The sequence below is a fragment of the Salvia hispanica genome, chromosome 6 (genome assembly GCF_029641045.1).
Source record: "Salvia hispanica isolate PSC_SH4W2 chromosome 6, Shi_PSC_v1, whole genome shotgun sequence".
Lineage (NCBI taxonomy): Eukaryota > Viridiplantae > Streptophyta > Magnoliopsida > Lamiales > Lamiaceae > Salvia > Salvia hispanica.
In genome coordinates, this window is record NC_142697.1 from 16,698,580 (window position 1) to 16,716,684 (window position 18,105).

The 18,105-nt window shown below is 36.2% G+C and overlaps 4 protein-coding genes across 4 annotated transcripts; all 4 read left to right on the forward strand.

Moving 5' to 3' along the window:
* The first annotated feature begins 1,573 nt into the window (after positions 1-1,573).
* Positions 1,574-2,410, forward strand: LOC125206298 (uncharacterized). The gene is made up of 2 exons (XM_089060207.1): positions 1,574-2,281; positions 2,363-2,410. The coding sequence occupies exons 1-2, from the start codon at positions 1,607-1,609 to the stop codon at positions 2,408-2,410; spliced, it is 723 nt and encodes a 240-aa protein (XP_088916333.1). The 5' UTR covers positions 1,574-1,606.
* A 625-nt stretch (positions 2,411-3,035) lies between these two features.
* LOC125203657 (protein VACUOLELESS GAMETOPHYTES-like) lies at positions 3,036-3,628 on the forward strand. The gene has a single exon (XM_048102053.2). The coding sequence runs from the start codon at positions 3,039-3,041 to the stop codon at positions 3,588-3,590; it is 552 nt and encodes a 183-aa protein (XP_047958010.1). The 5' UTR covers positions 3,036-3,038; the 3' UTR covers positions 3,591-3,628.
* Positions 3,629-4,781: 1,153 nt separating this feature from the next.
* LOC125203143 (protein VACUOLELESS GAMETOPHYTES-like) lies at positions 4,782-5,823 on the forward strand. Its single transcript, XM_048101436.2, has one exon. The coding sequence runs from the start codon at positions 4,938-4,940 to the stop codon at positions 5,733-5,735; it is 798 nt and encodes a 265-aa protein (XP_047957393.1). The 5' UTR covers positions 4,782-4,937; the 3' UTR covers positions 5,736-5,823.
* Positions 5,824-8,323: 2,500 nt separating this feature from the next.
* On the forward strand, positions 8,324-10,049 carry LOC125204881 (WRC protein). Its single transcript, XM_048103641.2, has 5 exons — positions 8,324-8,448; positions 8,540-8,707; positions 8,802-8,848; positions 9,339-9,415; positions 9,519-10,049. The coding sequence occupies exons 2-5, from the start codon at positions 8,579-8,581 to the stop codon at positions 9,857-9,859; spliced, it is 594 nt and encodes a 197-aa protein (XP_047959598.1). The 5' UTR covers positions 8,324-8,448; positions 8,540-8,578; the 3' UTR covers positions 9,860-10,049.
* The last annotated feature ends 8,056 nt before the right edge of the window (positions 10,050-18,105 follow it).

Genomic DNA, 18,105 nt, shown 5'->3' on the forward strand with positions numbered 1-18,105 from the left:
AGATGTAGAAGACAACGGGAGGTTGGGCCTGATCCGGTGCATCGTCCTGATGCAAACCCAGTTTAACCTCAGCAGTGGCGCAGAAGGTGTGGATGCGAAAAGTGCAGCCGGCCTGACCACAGAGATAGGACCAATGCTTAGAGCTCAGCTCTGTTGTGCAAATCTTGCAGAGTTGAGGGGTGGAGTCTTTTTCTTGTGTTGTTTGGTAACTGATGCATATCTCGTGTTCATGGCTCTGGTGCTTCACCTTTGGCGGGAGATAGGCGCATGGCACGTGCAGATCGACCTCACAGAGGGCGCAGCAGTAGGAGAAGGTGCTGCCGGCCACACCACAGCCGTTGCACAAGAAGGAGCTGCTGCAGTATGTGGGATTAGGCATCAGGATGAGAGGGTGCTGCTTGTGGGATGGGTGCTTCACAAATCTGTTTGCATTTCCACAGTGCTCGTGGAGGAAGAACTTGCAGCTCCAGCAGGCGAAAATCGAGTCATGGCAGAGGCGGTGGCAGCCGTGGCAGTGGAGCTGCTGCCCTGGTTGGACTTTGTTTAGGGTCAAGGTGTGCTGGTGGCTGAAATGCTTGTACTCCATCTCTCTCTCTCCCCTCTCTCTCTCTCCAGTTTATATAACCAGTTGAGGAGTTGGATCAGTCAAGGTTTTGATGCAGATTGAAGATTGGAGTTTGGTGGTGACAGCTTGATTGATAATGGGCCTAGCTGTTTATACATAACAAAATCTTATTGTAGAATCTTGGCATTGACTTTAAGAGAGATTCACAAAACAATGTCCCAACATGTGTAGTTAGTTGACTTTGATCCTGGAGTATTAGACTAGGCATCAGAGTCAACCAAGTTTGTAGATCATGGATGAATAGAAGCATACTAGAGAAAATGGAGTCTGTTTTGGCATCATATACAACAAAAAGATCCTGTCTTTCCTCATATCCCATCTTAGATGCTGAGCAGCTAGGAATATAATTTTACGATAATCGATGGCGGCCTAGCACATTGGCCAGCAGAAGCTACAGCCTTTAAAAAATCTCAACATATTTTATGCTGGCCAGCCTAAAATAAGGACTTGGTTGTTGCTTGTTTCGGAGTCTCTTGATTCCATCGATATAGGCTTGCCAAATGGTTGTTTTGTTGACATTATAATCATAACTTAATCCTTCCAAAATTTAGATGAAAACATATATAAAAATTGAAAGCTGCTTCTGTTTTCACAGCAACCTTCTCTCATTTCAGCTTCTGCAAGGTTGAGGTTCAGATTCAGTCAAAAATGGATCAACCAACAACGATGTTGAAACATTTTAGTCACGAACATCCACTGAAATATATTGAGTCGAGTGCTGATGGAGGTCGTGTCTGCTCAGCCTGCAAACTTGCTATAATGCCAAGAAATTTCTTCTATCAGTGCAAGCTTTGCGGATTCTCCCTTCACAAGGTCTGCTACAGCATGCCTAAAAAGGTCATGCACCCTGCTGATCCAAATCACTGGCTCAAGCTCTCAACCCCGTCTACTGTCCTAGAAAAACCAGACGAGTGTGAGGCGTGTGGGAGGCACATTGCAGGATATTACTACAGCTGCACCGAGTGTCCCCTTTCCTATCACATGCTGTGTGTGGCAATGCCTCTCTCGGTCAAAATCATGTCGTCCCATCCTCACGTGCTTAAGCTAGAGTTCAGACCTGTCTATGATTTCAAGTGTGATGTGTGTGACATGCCTAGATTCAATGGATGGCATTACCATTGTAGAATGTGCGAGTTCGATGCGCATGTTTCATGTGCTGTTAAAGGGGCTCAGCCACTATTGAAGGATGACGGAACGAATGGGTCAAAATCCCACCAACATGAACTGATGGAGCTGCTCTCGGAGCAGATGAAGCATGTTGAGGTGAAGAATGCGAACAATCTTGATCTTGATCGTGATCATCATCTTCAGTCTCTCGATCAGTTGAGTGCAATTTCTGAAGTTTTCACTTTGCCAAGCTGTCAGTTTAGTGATGCTTGTTTCTCCCTTGATGTATCAAAGCCTATTCCTATTGAGAGAAACAAAAATGAATGGAGTGAGTGTGATTCTAAGCAAAATAATGAAAAGCTTCAACTTCTCAAAAGGCAGAGTTTCAGTTTTGGCATGAAGGACTTGAAGAGGGAGGTGACTCTAGCGCCCTCCACCGGCATCTGCACTCCTGTATGGGATGAAATGGGACGAGAAAATGAAAACAGAAACGCGAATGCAGCTAATAACATAATGCTGTTTAAGGATCAGGCTAAAGAAACAGAAACTGTAAGAACTTCTCTACCTATCTTTTTTGCCTACAATATTTGGTCTTGTGTGTGTAGAAGGCTGATCTTTCGAGTTTTTTAGGTGAATCTGAGACGTCCATTTTGGTCGAAACTTCTCACGTGTTTCTGATGCATTCAGAGGTTGGAAGATGCTGCAGTCTTGACAGATCTGAGATATGAAACTGAAATAAGGAAATAGTCTTTTAGTCCACAAACAGTAGGAAAAACTTTGTAGTTTGATCCTAATCTATTTTATATAAAACTTACTTCATAATGTAAGTTCTTTTTTTATGTATCGAGAAAATTTCTGCATAAAAAGTAAACGATTTCTTTTGCACACCGGACTAACAGAATACAGAGGTCTCGAACCATGACTCATTGAAGGCATAGCTGAGATCATCAGGCCTACAGTTTTGAATTTAATAGTCATGTTGTTTATTTTAATTTGTATTTTTAAATCTTCTGTTGTCAGAAGTATGAATATTCTGCGGTAGTTAGATAAGATCAACTAACTCTGGATTCATCACATTGAATCCTCAGATTGGTTTGGACATTGACAGAAATTATTTTATTGGCCAAAGAGACAAACAAGTAATTTTCTTTGGCCAGCTGATGTGAAGCCAAGTCTGCAGACCAGCTTTACGCGTTTTTCACTCTGTCCCATTCATGATATGAGTCCATATTCTGTGAGTCCGGCTTTGATATAAGTTCGACAAAACGTTGTGTATGTCCATTTTTTATACCAAGACCTACAAGAGATGGACATAATTGAAGCACAACCAGAATTTAACCATTTCAGCCACCAACACTCTCTCAAACTGGTTTCTTATCAAAATTCAAACCCTGAAAAAATCTCATGTGCTGCGTGTTTGAAGGAAGCTGAGGGATGGAGTTACATCTGCCAAACCTGCAACTACTGTCTCCACAAAGCTTGCTCGAAACTGCCTCAGAAACTATATCATGGTTCTGACAGAAAGCATGCGCTGATTCTGCTTGCCTCGCCTGCCTATGAAGATGGAAAGTTCATGTGCAACGCGTGTGGCGCCTCTGGTGCTGCCTTCTGCTATCACTGTGATAAGTGCCAGCTTGACCTACACCCCGTCTGCGCCTTTATGTATCCATCCTTGCTGTCTAAGGCTCATGACCACGCCCTCCATCTCTGCTATGAACCTCCTTATGAGAACAAAGTTTTCAGCTGCGATATTTGTGAAAAGCCGGGTTCAGATCATTGGCTCTACCGCTGTGGAGAGTGTGAATTTGATGTTCATTTGAAATGTGGGAAAGAGACACAAGACCATGCTTCTATGTAAAATGATCATAAGACCAAAATAAGCTTGAATTTGTGATATTCTCATATTATTAAGCCTTCTTATATTTGATGTTTTCCTGTACTCATCTTAAATTGATTTTTCCAACTTAATCAGTCGCCTATTATCAACTTATGTTCAACAAGCACATCGATTCAGTGATATATAAGGGCATTATCAGTAAGTGAAGAGAGTGAAAGTTGATGTTCGTTTGAAATGTGCAAAAGCCACTCAAGAGCCCTATTAATCCTCAAGTTGGATAAATATATTACTCTATTAAAGATGATATTATAGACCAAAGTAAGTTTGAAAATCAGATTCTCTGAATAAGATTGAGAATCAAACTAAGCCCGTGATTATGTGTAAGCCTACATAAGTTATGAAAATGATCTTCTCAAGAAAACTGACATCCCAGTTTGCTATTGGATAGTTATGATTGTCTTCTTAGGTTTCTTAGGTGGTGTTCAGTTTCCAAGATAAAATAGTAGTACCAAGATATTATAATCTAAGGTGGCGTTCGGTTACCATGACTAATTATCATGGGACTATCCATCTAGGATTAAGTTGTAGGATTATTTTAGTTGGAGGGGGAGGCTATGACTAATTATCATGGGACTATCCATCTAGGATTAAGTTGAGAGGGTCAATCTTATGAACCAAACATGATACATATTTAATCATGAGATTTAGTCTTGCCAACCGAACACCCCCTAAGATTGAGTTGTGAGATTATTTTAGTCATAGGGGGTTAGCTATGACTAATAATTATCTCATGATTATCCATCTAGGATTGAGTTGTGGGTTTGAATGTCTTGAACCAAACACACTACAAATTTAATCTTAGATACAATCTTGCAAACTGAACACCCTCATAGAACACTTTGATAGGAGAATTGCACATTGAGAAGATGTTTGATGTCACTTCTCAAAGACGGAAATCCAGCTTCCTTTGTAGTAGGAAGATATCAACTCATGGTTACAGAAACATCAAGATCCGGCCACGAAATCATTACTACAAATTTAATTAAATTCATGGAGTAATGGTAGTATAGTAAGCTCAACGTCTCATGCACGGCACCAACAATGAAAACGATGAGTGACAGCCATAGTATGTATATGTATCCAAAAACAACCTTTTAAATACTCACAAGATCACATCAATGTCTATTTCGATCATTGAAAACTCAGCCACCTAAAATGTTGTTTAAAGAAAGATCCATCTACAAACGACATACATCCTTGGCTGACTTTGAGGATGCCTTGGAAACATGTTCACATTCTATTAGTAAATCCCAAACCTGGACTTAATATAAGTGGATCAACAGCAGCATCATTTGCAACAAGAAGCAAATGGGCAAGATTGAGGCTGAACCTCATCTCACTCACTTCAGCCACCCTCATCCCTTAAACCTCAAATCCATCAACATCTCCGATCCAAACACAACCAAATGCTCGGCCTGCCAGAAACCGGCCTCGGGCCTCGTCTACAGCTGCGACTCCTGCAGCTACACCCTTCACAAAATCTGCTCCGAGATGCCCGAGAAACTCAACCACAAGGCTGACCCCAAGCACAGCCTGACCCTGCTCCCGGCCCCCGCCTACTCTACGGGATCCTTCCACTGCAACGCGTGTGGCGTAACTGGCACGAGCTTCTGCTATCACTGCGCAGAGTGCGAGCTCGACTTGCATCCGGCGTGCGCGTTCACGCGCTCCTCGGTGAAGGGAGGAGCACATCAGCACCCCCTCCAGCTCTGCTTCGAGCCTCCCTATCCAGAAAAGGCCTTCGTGTGCGACGTCTGCGGCGCATCCGGGTCGAACCACTGGCTGTACCGGTGCGAGGAGTGTGGGTTCGACGCGCACCTCAAGTGTGGGAGAGCGGATAAGGTGCGACAGCCTAAGAAGGATCATCAAAGGCCGGCACAGCAGTATTCTAGTTCGAGAAGTGTGAGCAGCCAACAAGGTCCAGCAGCGATGTATGATCAGCTGCAGAGATATAATACAGCGCCGCCAGTGGTATATTACGTGCAGCAGCCGACGAGGAGGAACGACACCGTGCACAGCGTTGTCAACAGTGTGATTGAAGGTTTAATTGAAGGAGGGGCTAATCAGTTAGGGCAGGCTTTGATACAAGGTGCAATGGGTAATTGAGTATTACTCTATCTCTATTCACGTCGCTTGTTTTTTGCATGTTTCTTTCTTACAGACTATTTATGTATAATTTCGAATCAATCACCAACCTTTCCTTGTTTATTTTTTTTATTTTTAATGATATGTTTATATGTTTGTTATAATGTGAACTTCATTAGCATGAGAATTATTTGTATACCAAAGTGATTGGCATATAAATTTAGTTTGTAGTATATAATTTTTTTATTTTTACTGATTTTTGTATTTTAACTGAATTGGTAATATTGATTTATTTAGAATACTTAATAAATTAATTAAAATAAGAATTTAATAGAAAATAAGAATTTAATAGAAAATAAAAATTTGAGATCCATGAATAGTTATGGGGATGAATAATATGTTATGAATATTGTTTCTAAAGTAATGAATGAGGTAAAAAAATGTTATAGATGTAAAGAATACGAACAAATAAAGTATGGGAAAAAGATTCACAAATCATCCAATACAAATAGAAATAGTCTTATGAGTGAACTCTTTAGGGTTTAGGGACTCGTTTGATAAAAAAGATGAGATATTAGAAGATAAGTAAAATAAGATAAGAAATGCATGCTTTATGTCAAGATATGCAAAGATATAATTTATTTTGGTTGATGTTTGATTGAAAAGAAATTATCTATTTTTGTAAAGTATATTATATAACATGGCTTAACTTGATAAATTGGTAGGTTAAATAAACATGGTTAAAGTTATAATTTTGGTAAGATTGGTTAGGGCCCTTGTCTTATATTGGGCTTTGAGTTAAGTTTATCTATGATATCAAACCATTAGAAATGTCTATATACAATTCTCTATCTTGGTATTACTAACTTATCAAACACGCTTTGAGTATTAAGTAAACTCGCGATTCTTGATATAATTTAGTTCAATTATCTACAATTCCCTCTGATTTAAAGATCTTCCAGTGTACAAATGATTAAAACTTCATTTGAATTTAATCTCTAACCAAATTAATCCACGGCTATAAAAGGTATGTTGATAGCTAGAAAAAAAGTGGGTGCTATTTAAACATTTTCTCATGTTTGATATCACAATTAGGCTATCTCTTTAGGAAGGCACGAACCAAACCCAATAATCACACCCTTTCTAGTTTCTAGTTACATTTTCAAACAAAATTGACCGAAATATATCAGCATCGTTTCCTGCATCCAAGTAACTCCACCACTTTGCCTCATCTTCATTCTTCAAATTTGGGCTTCAAGATCACACGTGAAGCCCAAATTCGTAAAGTTGGACTTCAGCGTTATCGGAAAAGAAGAGAGATCGGCAATGGACATATTGTTAATTAACTAGTATTTCAGTTGTTATAATTGCAATAAGATAAATTTGAATATACATACTTATTAAATATATGAACTAGTATAATTTAAAACACAAGATATTATTAATATAATTAAATCTAAAAATATACTTTAACTGAGTAGGAGTATTAAATAAAAATTCAAATTACATAAAAAAATTACTCCTAATTTTCTACTTAATTCAAGTGAGTCTAAGCTAGGTTTAGTCCAAATTTATAGAAATAAACACATTCCAGTCGAGCTTGCTTTATTCATGGATTAGGCAAAGTCGCATCTCAAATTAAACTGCCCAGCTTAAGATAGGCCGAATCGAATTGGATCCAACCCGATTGACAATTCAACTGAATCCAAAGTACTAACCCAGTTAACGGCATGTGACTATATGGAGTATATTGAAAGTAAATCATTTTTTGAAGTTGGTGTTCTTCTTAAATTGTGTAGTTGCACGAATAAATAACAAGTTGTCACATTACACAAATAAATATAAAAATTAGTATTTCATAATTTGCATTAGTTGACATATTTATGATAAATGTGCTACCGGAATGGGCTTGCTGACAAATTTTTATCAATTTAAGAATCTTAAAAATAAATTTTGCAATTAAAAATCCAACATAGATACCTACTCCATAATTTAGAAGTTACCATCAAATTGACTAAGATGCTCATTCGGCCATTCCCAACGAGGCAATGAATATAAACATTCAATCAATTCACTTTCTATATACTCCCTCCGTTCCGCAATAGTGGAGATATTTCTTTTCTGTGCACGATTTTAAAAAAAATTGTGCTAAGTGAGCTAATTAGTAAATGAATAATAAAGTAGGAAATGAAAATGATAAAGAGACGAAGAGATAATGTAAGAAAGAGCTAAAAGTAAGTGAGAATAAATGTGTTACTCATACTAAAACGAGAAATGATTCCATTAATATGGGACAGAGGAAGTAATATTTTGGTGAATATCATTATAATAATAAAAATAATAGTAATAATTCACCATATGGCAAGACATTGCATTAGAAAAATAATTTCATATAATTACATGCCAGTTGCTCAATTCTGTGTGTCGCACGCGCCCCCGGAAAACACACAGTAGTCCACGCTGTCATCATCCGTACTTGTCTCTCAATTGCGGTGGAGCCCACGTCTCTCCGACACGTGCCTCACCAGCTCTCGCACGTGCCACCAACAAGAAATCCTATTAGGAGTATTTCCCTTTTGATTCTCATACAAGTATATCCTCATGTGTGTGGTGCAGTGTGTGTGACTGTGTGTGGTGCAACAAATTAAAGTTAGAGAGAGAAAACACCCAATACAATTATACATAAAACACATTTTCTTGGAGGCCATGTTTTCTTTGTGATCTCTCTCTATAAGTTTGGCCTTTCAACTGCCCTCTTTTATCCCATTATTATTTCCTTCTCATCTCATGCTTGTGTGTGTGTGTGTGTGTGTGTGTGTGTGCAGACAGACAATATCCTCAGAGCTTAGTCTTATCACTAAATTATGAGGATCCGAAAGCGTTTGGCGCTGTGTGATTCCATCCCTACACAACCTCTCTCACTCTCAGATCTCCACCTCCCACGATCACAGCCGCCGTGTGATCTCAAAACTGAAGAAAAAATGAAACAAAAGGTCAAATCTTCCACCAAATTTACAAGTTTCTCTTGTTATTATTGCCTATGATTAGAGTTTCTGGTTTATTTAATTACACGATTATTGTGTGCAGGAGTTTGGAGATGATGATCGTATGAATACTAGTAATAATGATATCAGGTATTTGTGGAAAGTATAAAGTGAATGAATTGAAATTATTTATTGATGCTAACTTCTTTCAATGTATATTCATATACTCAATTGAAACAGATTAAGATGAATTCTTGCAGCTTGTTAAAAGTGTAGGAAGGCTAGAGAGAGAAAGATACTACTAAAAGTGGGAGAAAAAAAATCACATTTTTATATGGTGTCATTGTATCAACTTTGGCTACCTTCCGTCTAATCTGAAATTAAAGAAGTTAGAAAAAAGTATCATGATAGTATTATTTTTATTTGACTATTTCTTTTCTTTGTTGGATAAAAAACAATACATACACCACCCATGTGGTGCATGTTAGCATGGGATAATATACTACACACACATATATATATGGTCCCCTCCCCAGCTTGTATATATTCTTCCGTGCACACATAATTTTCCATGCTAGCTACTTGCACTAATGCTGGTATTTATTATTTCTTGCTAATTCCAACTTTTTTCTCATCTAAGGAAAATAGTTAGCATCGTCTGTCATGGAGAAGAAGATTCCAACACAAATATGCAGCCATCATCTTCTTCTCTTCAAGGTTAGGTGTGTGTACCTTAATATTAGTAATTGATATTGTTGTCCATATATAAATTTAGGTGATAAGACTATAAATTGGTGATTATATTGGTAATAAATTGTAGGTAGGTGTTGTGTTGAAAGCTATAAATTGGTGCCATTAAAGAAGAGGATAGGGATTTTCGAGAGAAATCCGAGCGAGGAAGGCGCGGCTGCAAAGATGAAGTCGAAAATGAACAAGAAATATGGCGATGCTCGGAAAGAAAAAGGGAAGAAGAGCAAGAGGGGTAATGTGATCATGGAAGGGTCTCGGTGCAGCCGCGTAAACGGGCGCGGGTGGCGGTGCTGCCAAGCCACGCTGGTGGGATACTCCCTTTGTGAGCATCACTTGGGGAAAGGGAGGTTGAGGAGCACGGTTGGTGTTGTCAAAGCTAGATCCATCAGCAGTTTGCTTCGCCAAATTTGATGCCTATAATGTGTAATAGTAATATTAAGTTAAACCTAATTATTTAATGTTGGATCACTGTATGTCTGCTATTATATGATTCCGTCTACTAATTATAAGGACGAGCTTGAAGTCGTGTTAGGTGGACACTTGAATTTTTTTCAAGGCCAAAATAAGAGGAAATAACAATGTAGGAGTATTCAATTTTATATGTCGATTTGTTAATTTGTATACCATTAATGAAGTAATTTACGTCAGCTACAAGCAAAGAAAACCAATGTTGGGTAAAGGTCAGTCATCACTACCAGAAATTACTAATCCATTTCTAAATATTAACTGCCTATTTCAAACCCATAAATATTAGAATTAGATTTGGAAAATAGATTGGGCCTCAACTCGGCCCACCTTACACTTAAGCGAGAGTGTGGTCCATAAATAATGACCAATATATAACCAGAAATGGAAAACCCAACTAATAGTTTAAAGCCGCTATAAACCCTGAAATGGCAAAAGTGGGATCCAATCCCAATTATTTTTATTTCTTAGAGTGAACTACATTTTTGGGACTAAATTTTGGATTGATATTAAATATGGTATTCAAATTTTAAAAATATCAACTCAAGTCCATACAATTTGATCACTTAATATTTGCTAGAGAGACTTTTGCAACTTTTGAAAAAAAAATTGTCCAAACTACCTTCCAGCCCTTAATGGCCATTTTAGTCTATTTGTAATGAAAGAGAAAATTTAAATATATTTTTTATTCAATTATATTTTGAATTTTTAAATAAACTAAAATGCCCCATAAAAACTGAAGGGTATTTTATATCAATAAAAGTCTAAAAAGTCCAAAAGTACCTCCAGTAATATTATACTATCAAAGTTCATGATCATGCATGTGGTGATATTTTTTTAAAAAAAAAGAACGAATACACCAATCTAAATTTTAGATATAAAAAATGTAGTTCACTCTTATGTTTGTTACAAGCTTGCTTCATAGCTTCTTATGTTTTTTGAATTATTTTCTCATAGAGCATTCCTATCCGTGCTCTTAGCTAAGAGCATTAAAGTAGGCTCAGACCCACTTTTACTCCTTTTTTTTAGCTAAGAGTACAACACCCACATCCGTGCTCTTAGCTAAGGACAAGCTCAAGGGTCCCACCATTCTATTATTCAATTTAAATAAATATATTTCAACAATATTAAAATGCATTAAAAATACCCGAAATACTATTACAAATTACAAAATAATAAAAAATTACATAATTAAAATCCTAAAAATTAAAAATTACATAATTAAAATCCTAAAAATTAAAAATTACCCAATAAAAATCCTAAAAATTAAAAATTACACAATTAAAATCAATAAAATTAAAAAGACGCACTACTCGTTGCCGAATTTCACCCAAATGTGATTGATTAGATCTTTTTGTAGCTCAGTGTGGGCTCTTGTATCGCGCATTGTGTGTCTTCTTTCGATCCTCTCGTTCACCGTCGTATGCACACCTTGGCGTGGGGGAGACCTCTGTTGGGGATAATCGCACAGCGGAAATTGCAAATTAAATAAATCCACAAAAGAATCTATTTAGGTGATTATGTGGGTCGATTCAATTTCATGCTTGAACATATAGAGACATATTATTGCGCAATTAATCACATAATTTAAATTAAATTATGACGTTGAACACTTACAACAATGATTCTCCAAAGAATCGAAGTGGCTTGCTACTTCTCCACGTGTAGATCTTGAAGCTTGATTGTGAATGCAAGACCAAAGATCTTCTAGCCTATGACCCTTAACTCTATAGATCTAAATTCCTTGTGGGAAGAATCTCTTAGAAATTATAAGGAACTTGAAGGAGAAGACAAGAAAAACCAATTGCACACACTATGCAAATTTCGAAATCTCCTATTAGTGAGGAGCTCGAAAATTGCAAGCTTGGAGGCTAGGTTTAGGTTTTGTGTAATGTATATTTGTCTCCTCTCCTTACATCCTTATTTATAGAGTTTATGATGGGCTAGGTTAGGGATCTATGGGGCTTGGATTGGGCCTCCCCAATTGGACCTTCTTTACTAATTAAATTATAACCCTTAATTCAATATAAGGCCAATGGAATATTTCTTGTGCCACTATCGAAGAAATACTGACCGCCCATCCAATCCGTGATTACAAGCAATCCGGGTTAACCTCTTTAATATATTATTTCCCGTGTCTAAGACTTTCTATATCCATTAATTAATTTGTAGTCTGCTATAGACTTTAAATTAATTAATATCTTTTTATTTTCAAGAGTTTCTCTAGTACGAGAAGTATATCAAAATATACTTTTCCTTTTCTATTTATTCTTGGATTAAATCCAAACCGGCCGGGTTTCCGAATAATAGAACTTCTCTCGAACACCTCTTGGGGATATAGTCAAACCACGCAGGCACACGATTCAATGTAATAATAAAACTGACACCATACTAGTTATTAATTACTACTACCCAAGATATCAGGAATATTAGGTTGCGAAAAACCCGCACCTATTGATAAGTCAAAGCAGCGTATGATTAAATAACGTGTGTCCTATATTATTACAAAGATTAGGAAATATTAAATCTCCAAGACATCGTCTTACAGTAGATAGCAACAAAGACGTGTCTATACTTTAGATCCATTCAATGCTATACCACACCAGTGTCACTAGTCATTCTCAAGGTAAAGACGACTTTCGGATGGACACTGCAACCTTTCACGATAGGTAGCCAAAGCCTATCTAGGTTGTGAAAAAGTTTTACTTCTACAAGGTACCGGTTGGGCCACCTACTGTGATGACCTGTTCCACGACCCAACCTTCAATGTAGAAGACTTAGACTGATTTTACTTTCCGGCGCTTTAATTATATAATTTAATATATAATTAAATACGGTCAATACCCATTAAAGTAAAATACTCAGTATGAAGAAAATATTTATTATTCTCATTAAATGAAGAATGTTTACAATATACAAGCAATTTATCAAATTCAAAATAAACTCGAAAAATGCTTTTTAGTATATATGTTCCAACAACCTCGCGGTTGAGCTTCCGGCTTCATCCTCGTCATAAAAGTTTGCCGCCATCAGTCCTTCGTCATCTATAATCATGTTGTGCAAGATAATACACGTGTACATGATGTCGATGATATTCTTAACGTACCAAAGCCGAGAAAGGGACTTCACAATGTTGAATTGGCCTTGAAGGACACCAAAAGCTCTTTCGACGTCTTTCCGAGCAGACTCTTGACGCTGCGCAAAAAGAATCCGTCTTTGCTCTTGTGGATTGCTGAACGACTTCACGAAAGTCGACCACCTTGGGTAGATACCATCGGCGAGATAGTAACCCATGTGGTATGCATTTCCGTTGACGGTGAAGTCGATCGCCGGTGCTACACCATTCAAAACATCATCGAAGAGTGGTGAAGAATGTAACACGTTTAAGTCGTTGTTGGATCCGGAAACACCGAAATATGCATGCCAAATCCATTGGCGGAAGTCGGCAACCGCTTCAAGGATAAGCGTTGGGCCGCCACCTATGTGGTCGCTTAAGTGTTGCCCCCTCCAAGCAGTCGGGCAATTCTTCCACTTCCAATGCATGCAGTCAATGCTGCCTAGCATACCGGGAAAACCGTGGACTGTTTTGTGAAGACGAAGCAACCGTTGACAGTCGTCGGTGGTGGGTGCCCGAAGGAATTCCTTGCCGAAAGCAGAACGAACGCCGTCGCAAAAATTCTTGAGGCATAGGATTCCAATTGACTCACTGACATGCAAATACTCGTCGAAGAGGTCAGTCGTTTGCCCAGTAACAAGTTGTCGGATGGCACAAGTACACTTTTGCAACGCCGTGAGACTTGCCAACCGGTTGCGTCTGCACCTTCTTGAAAGTATTCAACGCGGGTGGACAATGTGTTGACAATACGCATAAACAACCGTTTTGACATGCGAAAACGGCGCCGAAAGTAATCTTCTGGATACCGCGGCTGGTCGGAAAAATAGTCGGCAACGAGCCTTTCATGGGCTCCCTCTCGATCACGAGGGATGTAGCGACGTTTTGCTCTAGTTGGTTGAGGAGGAGGGGCGGGGTTATTGGCGGTGACATAGGCTTCATAGGCGGCACGATATTGTTCATAATATTCTTGTTCTTCGCGCTCCGCTTCCGCAATGAGATTGGTGAAATCCATTTTTGAATTTTTGTAGAGAGAGTTTGGGTGAGAGAGGAAGATGTAGATGATTTAGTATGAAAAAGTATGAATGAGAGATAATTTGATGTGAAAAGTGGATGATGAATGTGTGTATTTATAGATGATTTTGGGATTAAAAAAAATCACAAAAATCCAAAAAAAAACCTCCATAAACGGCTCTATTTTGTGGGAGTCCAAAAATATTTTTTTTTATTTTTTGGTATTATTTTGAAATATTTATGATTTTTAAAAAAAAAATGAATTTGCCAACGGCTATGCCGTTGGCCAATCAGGACGTGCCACGTAGGGCTGCTCAATGGCACGGACGGACGAGCTCTGTCCAGCGGTACGGACGAGCACCGCTGCGGATGCTCTTACACTCATCGTCCATTGTAACGTAATTTAACCAGTAACTAGAATTGTCCCATTACGCAATGCACATTAAATTCAATATTAGAGTTTAACTTTAATTGTTTTCACAAATTGATCACCATTTTCCCCTTCGAATTCTTAATTTATTCGTCAGAGTTTGTAATGTGACCGTCTTACTAATTGAATTGCACTAATTGTCAAAATTGAAATTTGTGATTTATTAAAGTGCATACTCCTTCCGTTTCCATAATTTCCATAAAATATGAACTTTAGGTTTGACACGGATTTTAATAAATAAGGAGAAAAGTAAAAGAGAAAGAAAGAGAGAAAGGGTAGTGGAAATAATTTAGCGAGAGTGAGATTCATATTATTATAATAGTATGAGTGTTAATGGTGATGGTATAAGTTATAAATAAAATGATGTTTAAAGATAATATGTTGTTTGAATTTTTCAAAATTAGAAAGTTTATATTTTTTAGGGATGGATGAAAAAGGAAATAGTTCATATACTCTTTTGGGGATGGAGAGAGTATAAACTACGTTAAGGAAAAAAAATTATACAAAAATACTTTAAATTTGAAAGGAAGTATTGTTTCTTTGCACAAAACCTTCAATATATTTGAAATGAAATAAGCCATTTTCACCACAGCTTCAAATATACACGAAATTGACGCTGATGTAAAGTAGAACCGACTAGTGATGTGGCCATCGTTGTACACAAAAAATAAATGTGTAACATACGGCCACAACTATAGGTGTAACATTAAAAACAAAGTTGGTCCATAAATGGCTTACTCGTTAATTAGTCACCGTTGTTACCAAAAAGTTGCATGGGGTATGGTAACGATAACATGTTTATCAACACACTTAACCAAAAGATAACTCAAGAACAATAGATATAGCAAAAAAAAAATATACTACTTGATTATAACAGACCTTAGATTATCTCTAATTATTTCTATTAAACTTAAACTCATTCTCTATAAATATCATATACTAGAATAATTGTTTTATTTTAACCAAAGAATACTCTTATTCACTTACTTTTTAACTTTTTCATTAAAACACAAATATTATATCTAAGTCACATTAATCTCACAACACATTATAATTGATGATTTCGTAATAATTAAATGTTATAATTGATTTAATTATAAACATATTTATATTAATCAAATCCATTAGCCCATTAATTAAGTAAGACAAATAATTAAGTAAAGCAAATTAATTCATTTCGTTAAGAAAGCATAATTTAGGCTAACTGGTTATAGTCGGCCAATGTTTAGTTAATATAATGGTCATTAACACAATATAACAGCTACAAATTTAATGGCTAATTAAATTTTATTTATTTAAACATATACTCCTCCTTTCCACGTTAGTAAAGTCATTTCATTTTCAGCACTAATTTTCGAAAAATTATATTAATAAATAGTTAAAGTGGAGAAAGAGTAAAGTAAGAGAGAGAATAATGCAGAGAAGAGTAAATTAAAGACAAATTAACTTAATCTTTTTCTTTTTTTAGGACGCTTTCACTTACGTCCTCTAATTTTAGTTAGGACACCAGTAATAAGGACACGTTTTGAAGTGTTGGTGGTATATTAAGATGCACAAATTAGCGTTTTTAATTGCATTAAAAATGATTTTTTTTTTTTTTTTTTTTTTGTATTTTTAGTTTCTGTAGCTGGATGCTTAACTCACTTCTACCTACAAATAATAATTTCAATAATTCGATGCTAACATTACTGAAAGAAAGATTTATATGTGAATGAGTCAATTAATTAAATTTATTTGCCCAATTAGAACTAAATAAAAAAAAATCATATTGGTAGTTTTTTACGTTTATTGGTTTATTGCCCACAAAATATTCAAATTTTTCATTATCAATATTTAAAAGAAACGCAATACTAATGGATGATTATTAAAACTAAACTCGCAATTATGCTCAATTATTATGATGAGTAATACTTTAGTTATATTTTAAATATGCAATATTAATCAACGACTATTTAAAACAAAAATCACATTAATATTCAGTTATTATGATGATGAGCATATTTTAGATTAAAATTTCGATCATCAATAATATTTTGTATGCAAATTAACAACTATTTTTTTTTTAAATATAGATTTATATACGCTATAGGGGAAAACTACGCAAAATGTTCTCTTTTGAAGGTTATATATATGGATTAGGAATTAATTACTACGTTTAGGATGCATTTCCTATACGATATAAACTTCGGTTTCCAGTACTCGTTAAATTTAGAAATAAAAATTGTACATAGAAAACACTATTGATTGTGTGAATTTCTATTAATGTCGTTTGTAGTGTTTATGCCTAATTTTAAAGCAATACTATTGATAAACAAGCCCAAACGAAACTGATCTTCATTATATTTGCTCCTAAAGTGAAAAAAAAAAAAAAAATAGCCCAGAAGAAGAGGCCGACAAACCTATAAAACAAGTGGTGGCTTAACACTCCTAATCAAAAACCTTCGCGCTATAGTTGTACTAATCAGTTAATGATCTTGTTTAATTAAGCTAAACAAGCCAATATTTAGGTTGGGGTTTTCTCATTAACCATCTTAATCAGCCTCCAAACTTTGTGCTCAGCCATCAGCCACCGCGGCCGCGGCCGCCTGCCCCTAGTGGCTAGTGCTAACATAATTTAAGTGCGACCTTAATTAATGCAAAAATTATATTAGTCCTAATTGTTAAATTTCTATGCCTACAAATATAGAAGCAAATTGTAAATACTGTTGGCGTAATAATGATGTGGTGAGGTTTTAGGTTTTAGAGTTAGCAATATTATGTCATGATTAGTCAAAAATTAATGTCATAATTCACGCATAATTAAGTGGCCACTTAATTATGCGTGGGCTCTTAACTAAATCTGCGTCAAACTAAGCCGCGTGGGCTGTACAGTATTATCGGGAGAATTTTATTCAACTCATTTAATTTCAATTTTGTGCTGTGATGTAGTAGTGGTAGTAGTAGTAGATAATTAAAAGGCTAGTACATACTCCAATAAGAAGAGTATTTATTTTCTTTTACTTTATATTCAATATGCATTATATATTGGGTAAGGACTTCTTCATTAGAAAGGTCAAGTTTTACGAGAAAAACATTGAATATGGAAGGCTAAAATAATTGATCACATATATATAAAAGACTAACTTATATATAGATTAATATTTGTACGTCGCCACTCTTGAAAATTTGAGAAAACGATTTAAATAAAGTGATTGTAGGAGAAATAAATTAATATGGACCTTGTTACAAGTAGTTAACAACCGCTCTATACATATATATATAATTCAAATCGGAACCATCAATTCATTGCTATGAAATAGTGATATATATGTAGACACGTGTGTAATATGGATTAACTAGTGATTAGGATTATCAGGGCTTCTCCTACAAAAATAAGAGTAATCAGTGCATGTGTCAAAGCAAATACACAAATTCGAGTAAAAATTTAAATGTTAATTATGGTACCACTGAAGAAGAAGAAGAAGAAAATAAAAATGATCAATTTTGTATAAAGTTGAATTTCATGATGTCCCATTTTAGCTTTGTTTTTTCTTGGATTTTAGGAATTGCTTGTCCTCGCCTTATAGTCGCCCATGATTATGATGACACTGGAGATTACATGAATGATGACAATTAACTAAGTGGTTTAAATCATGA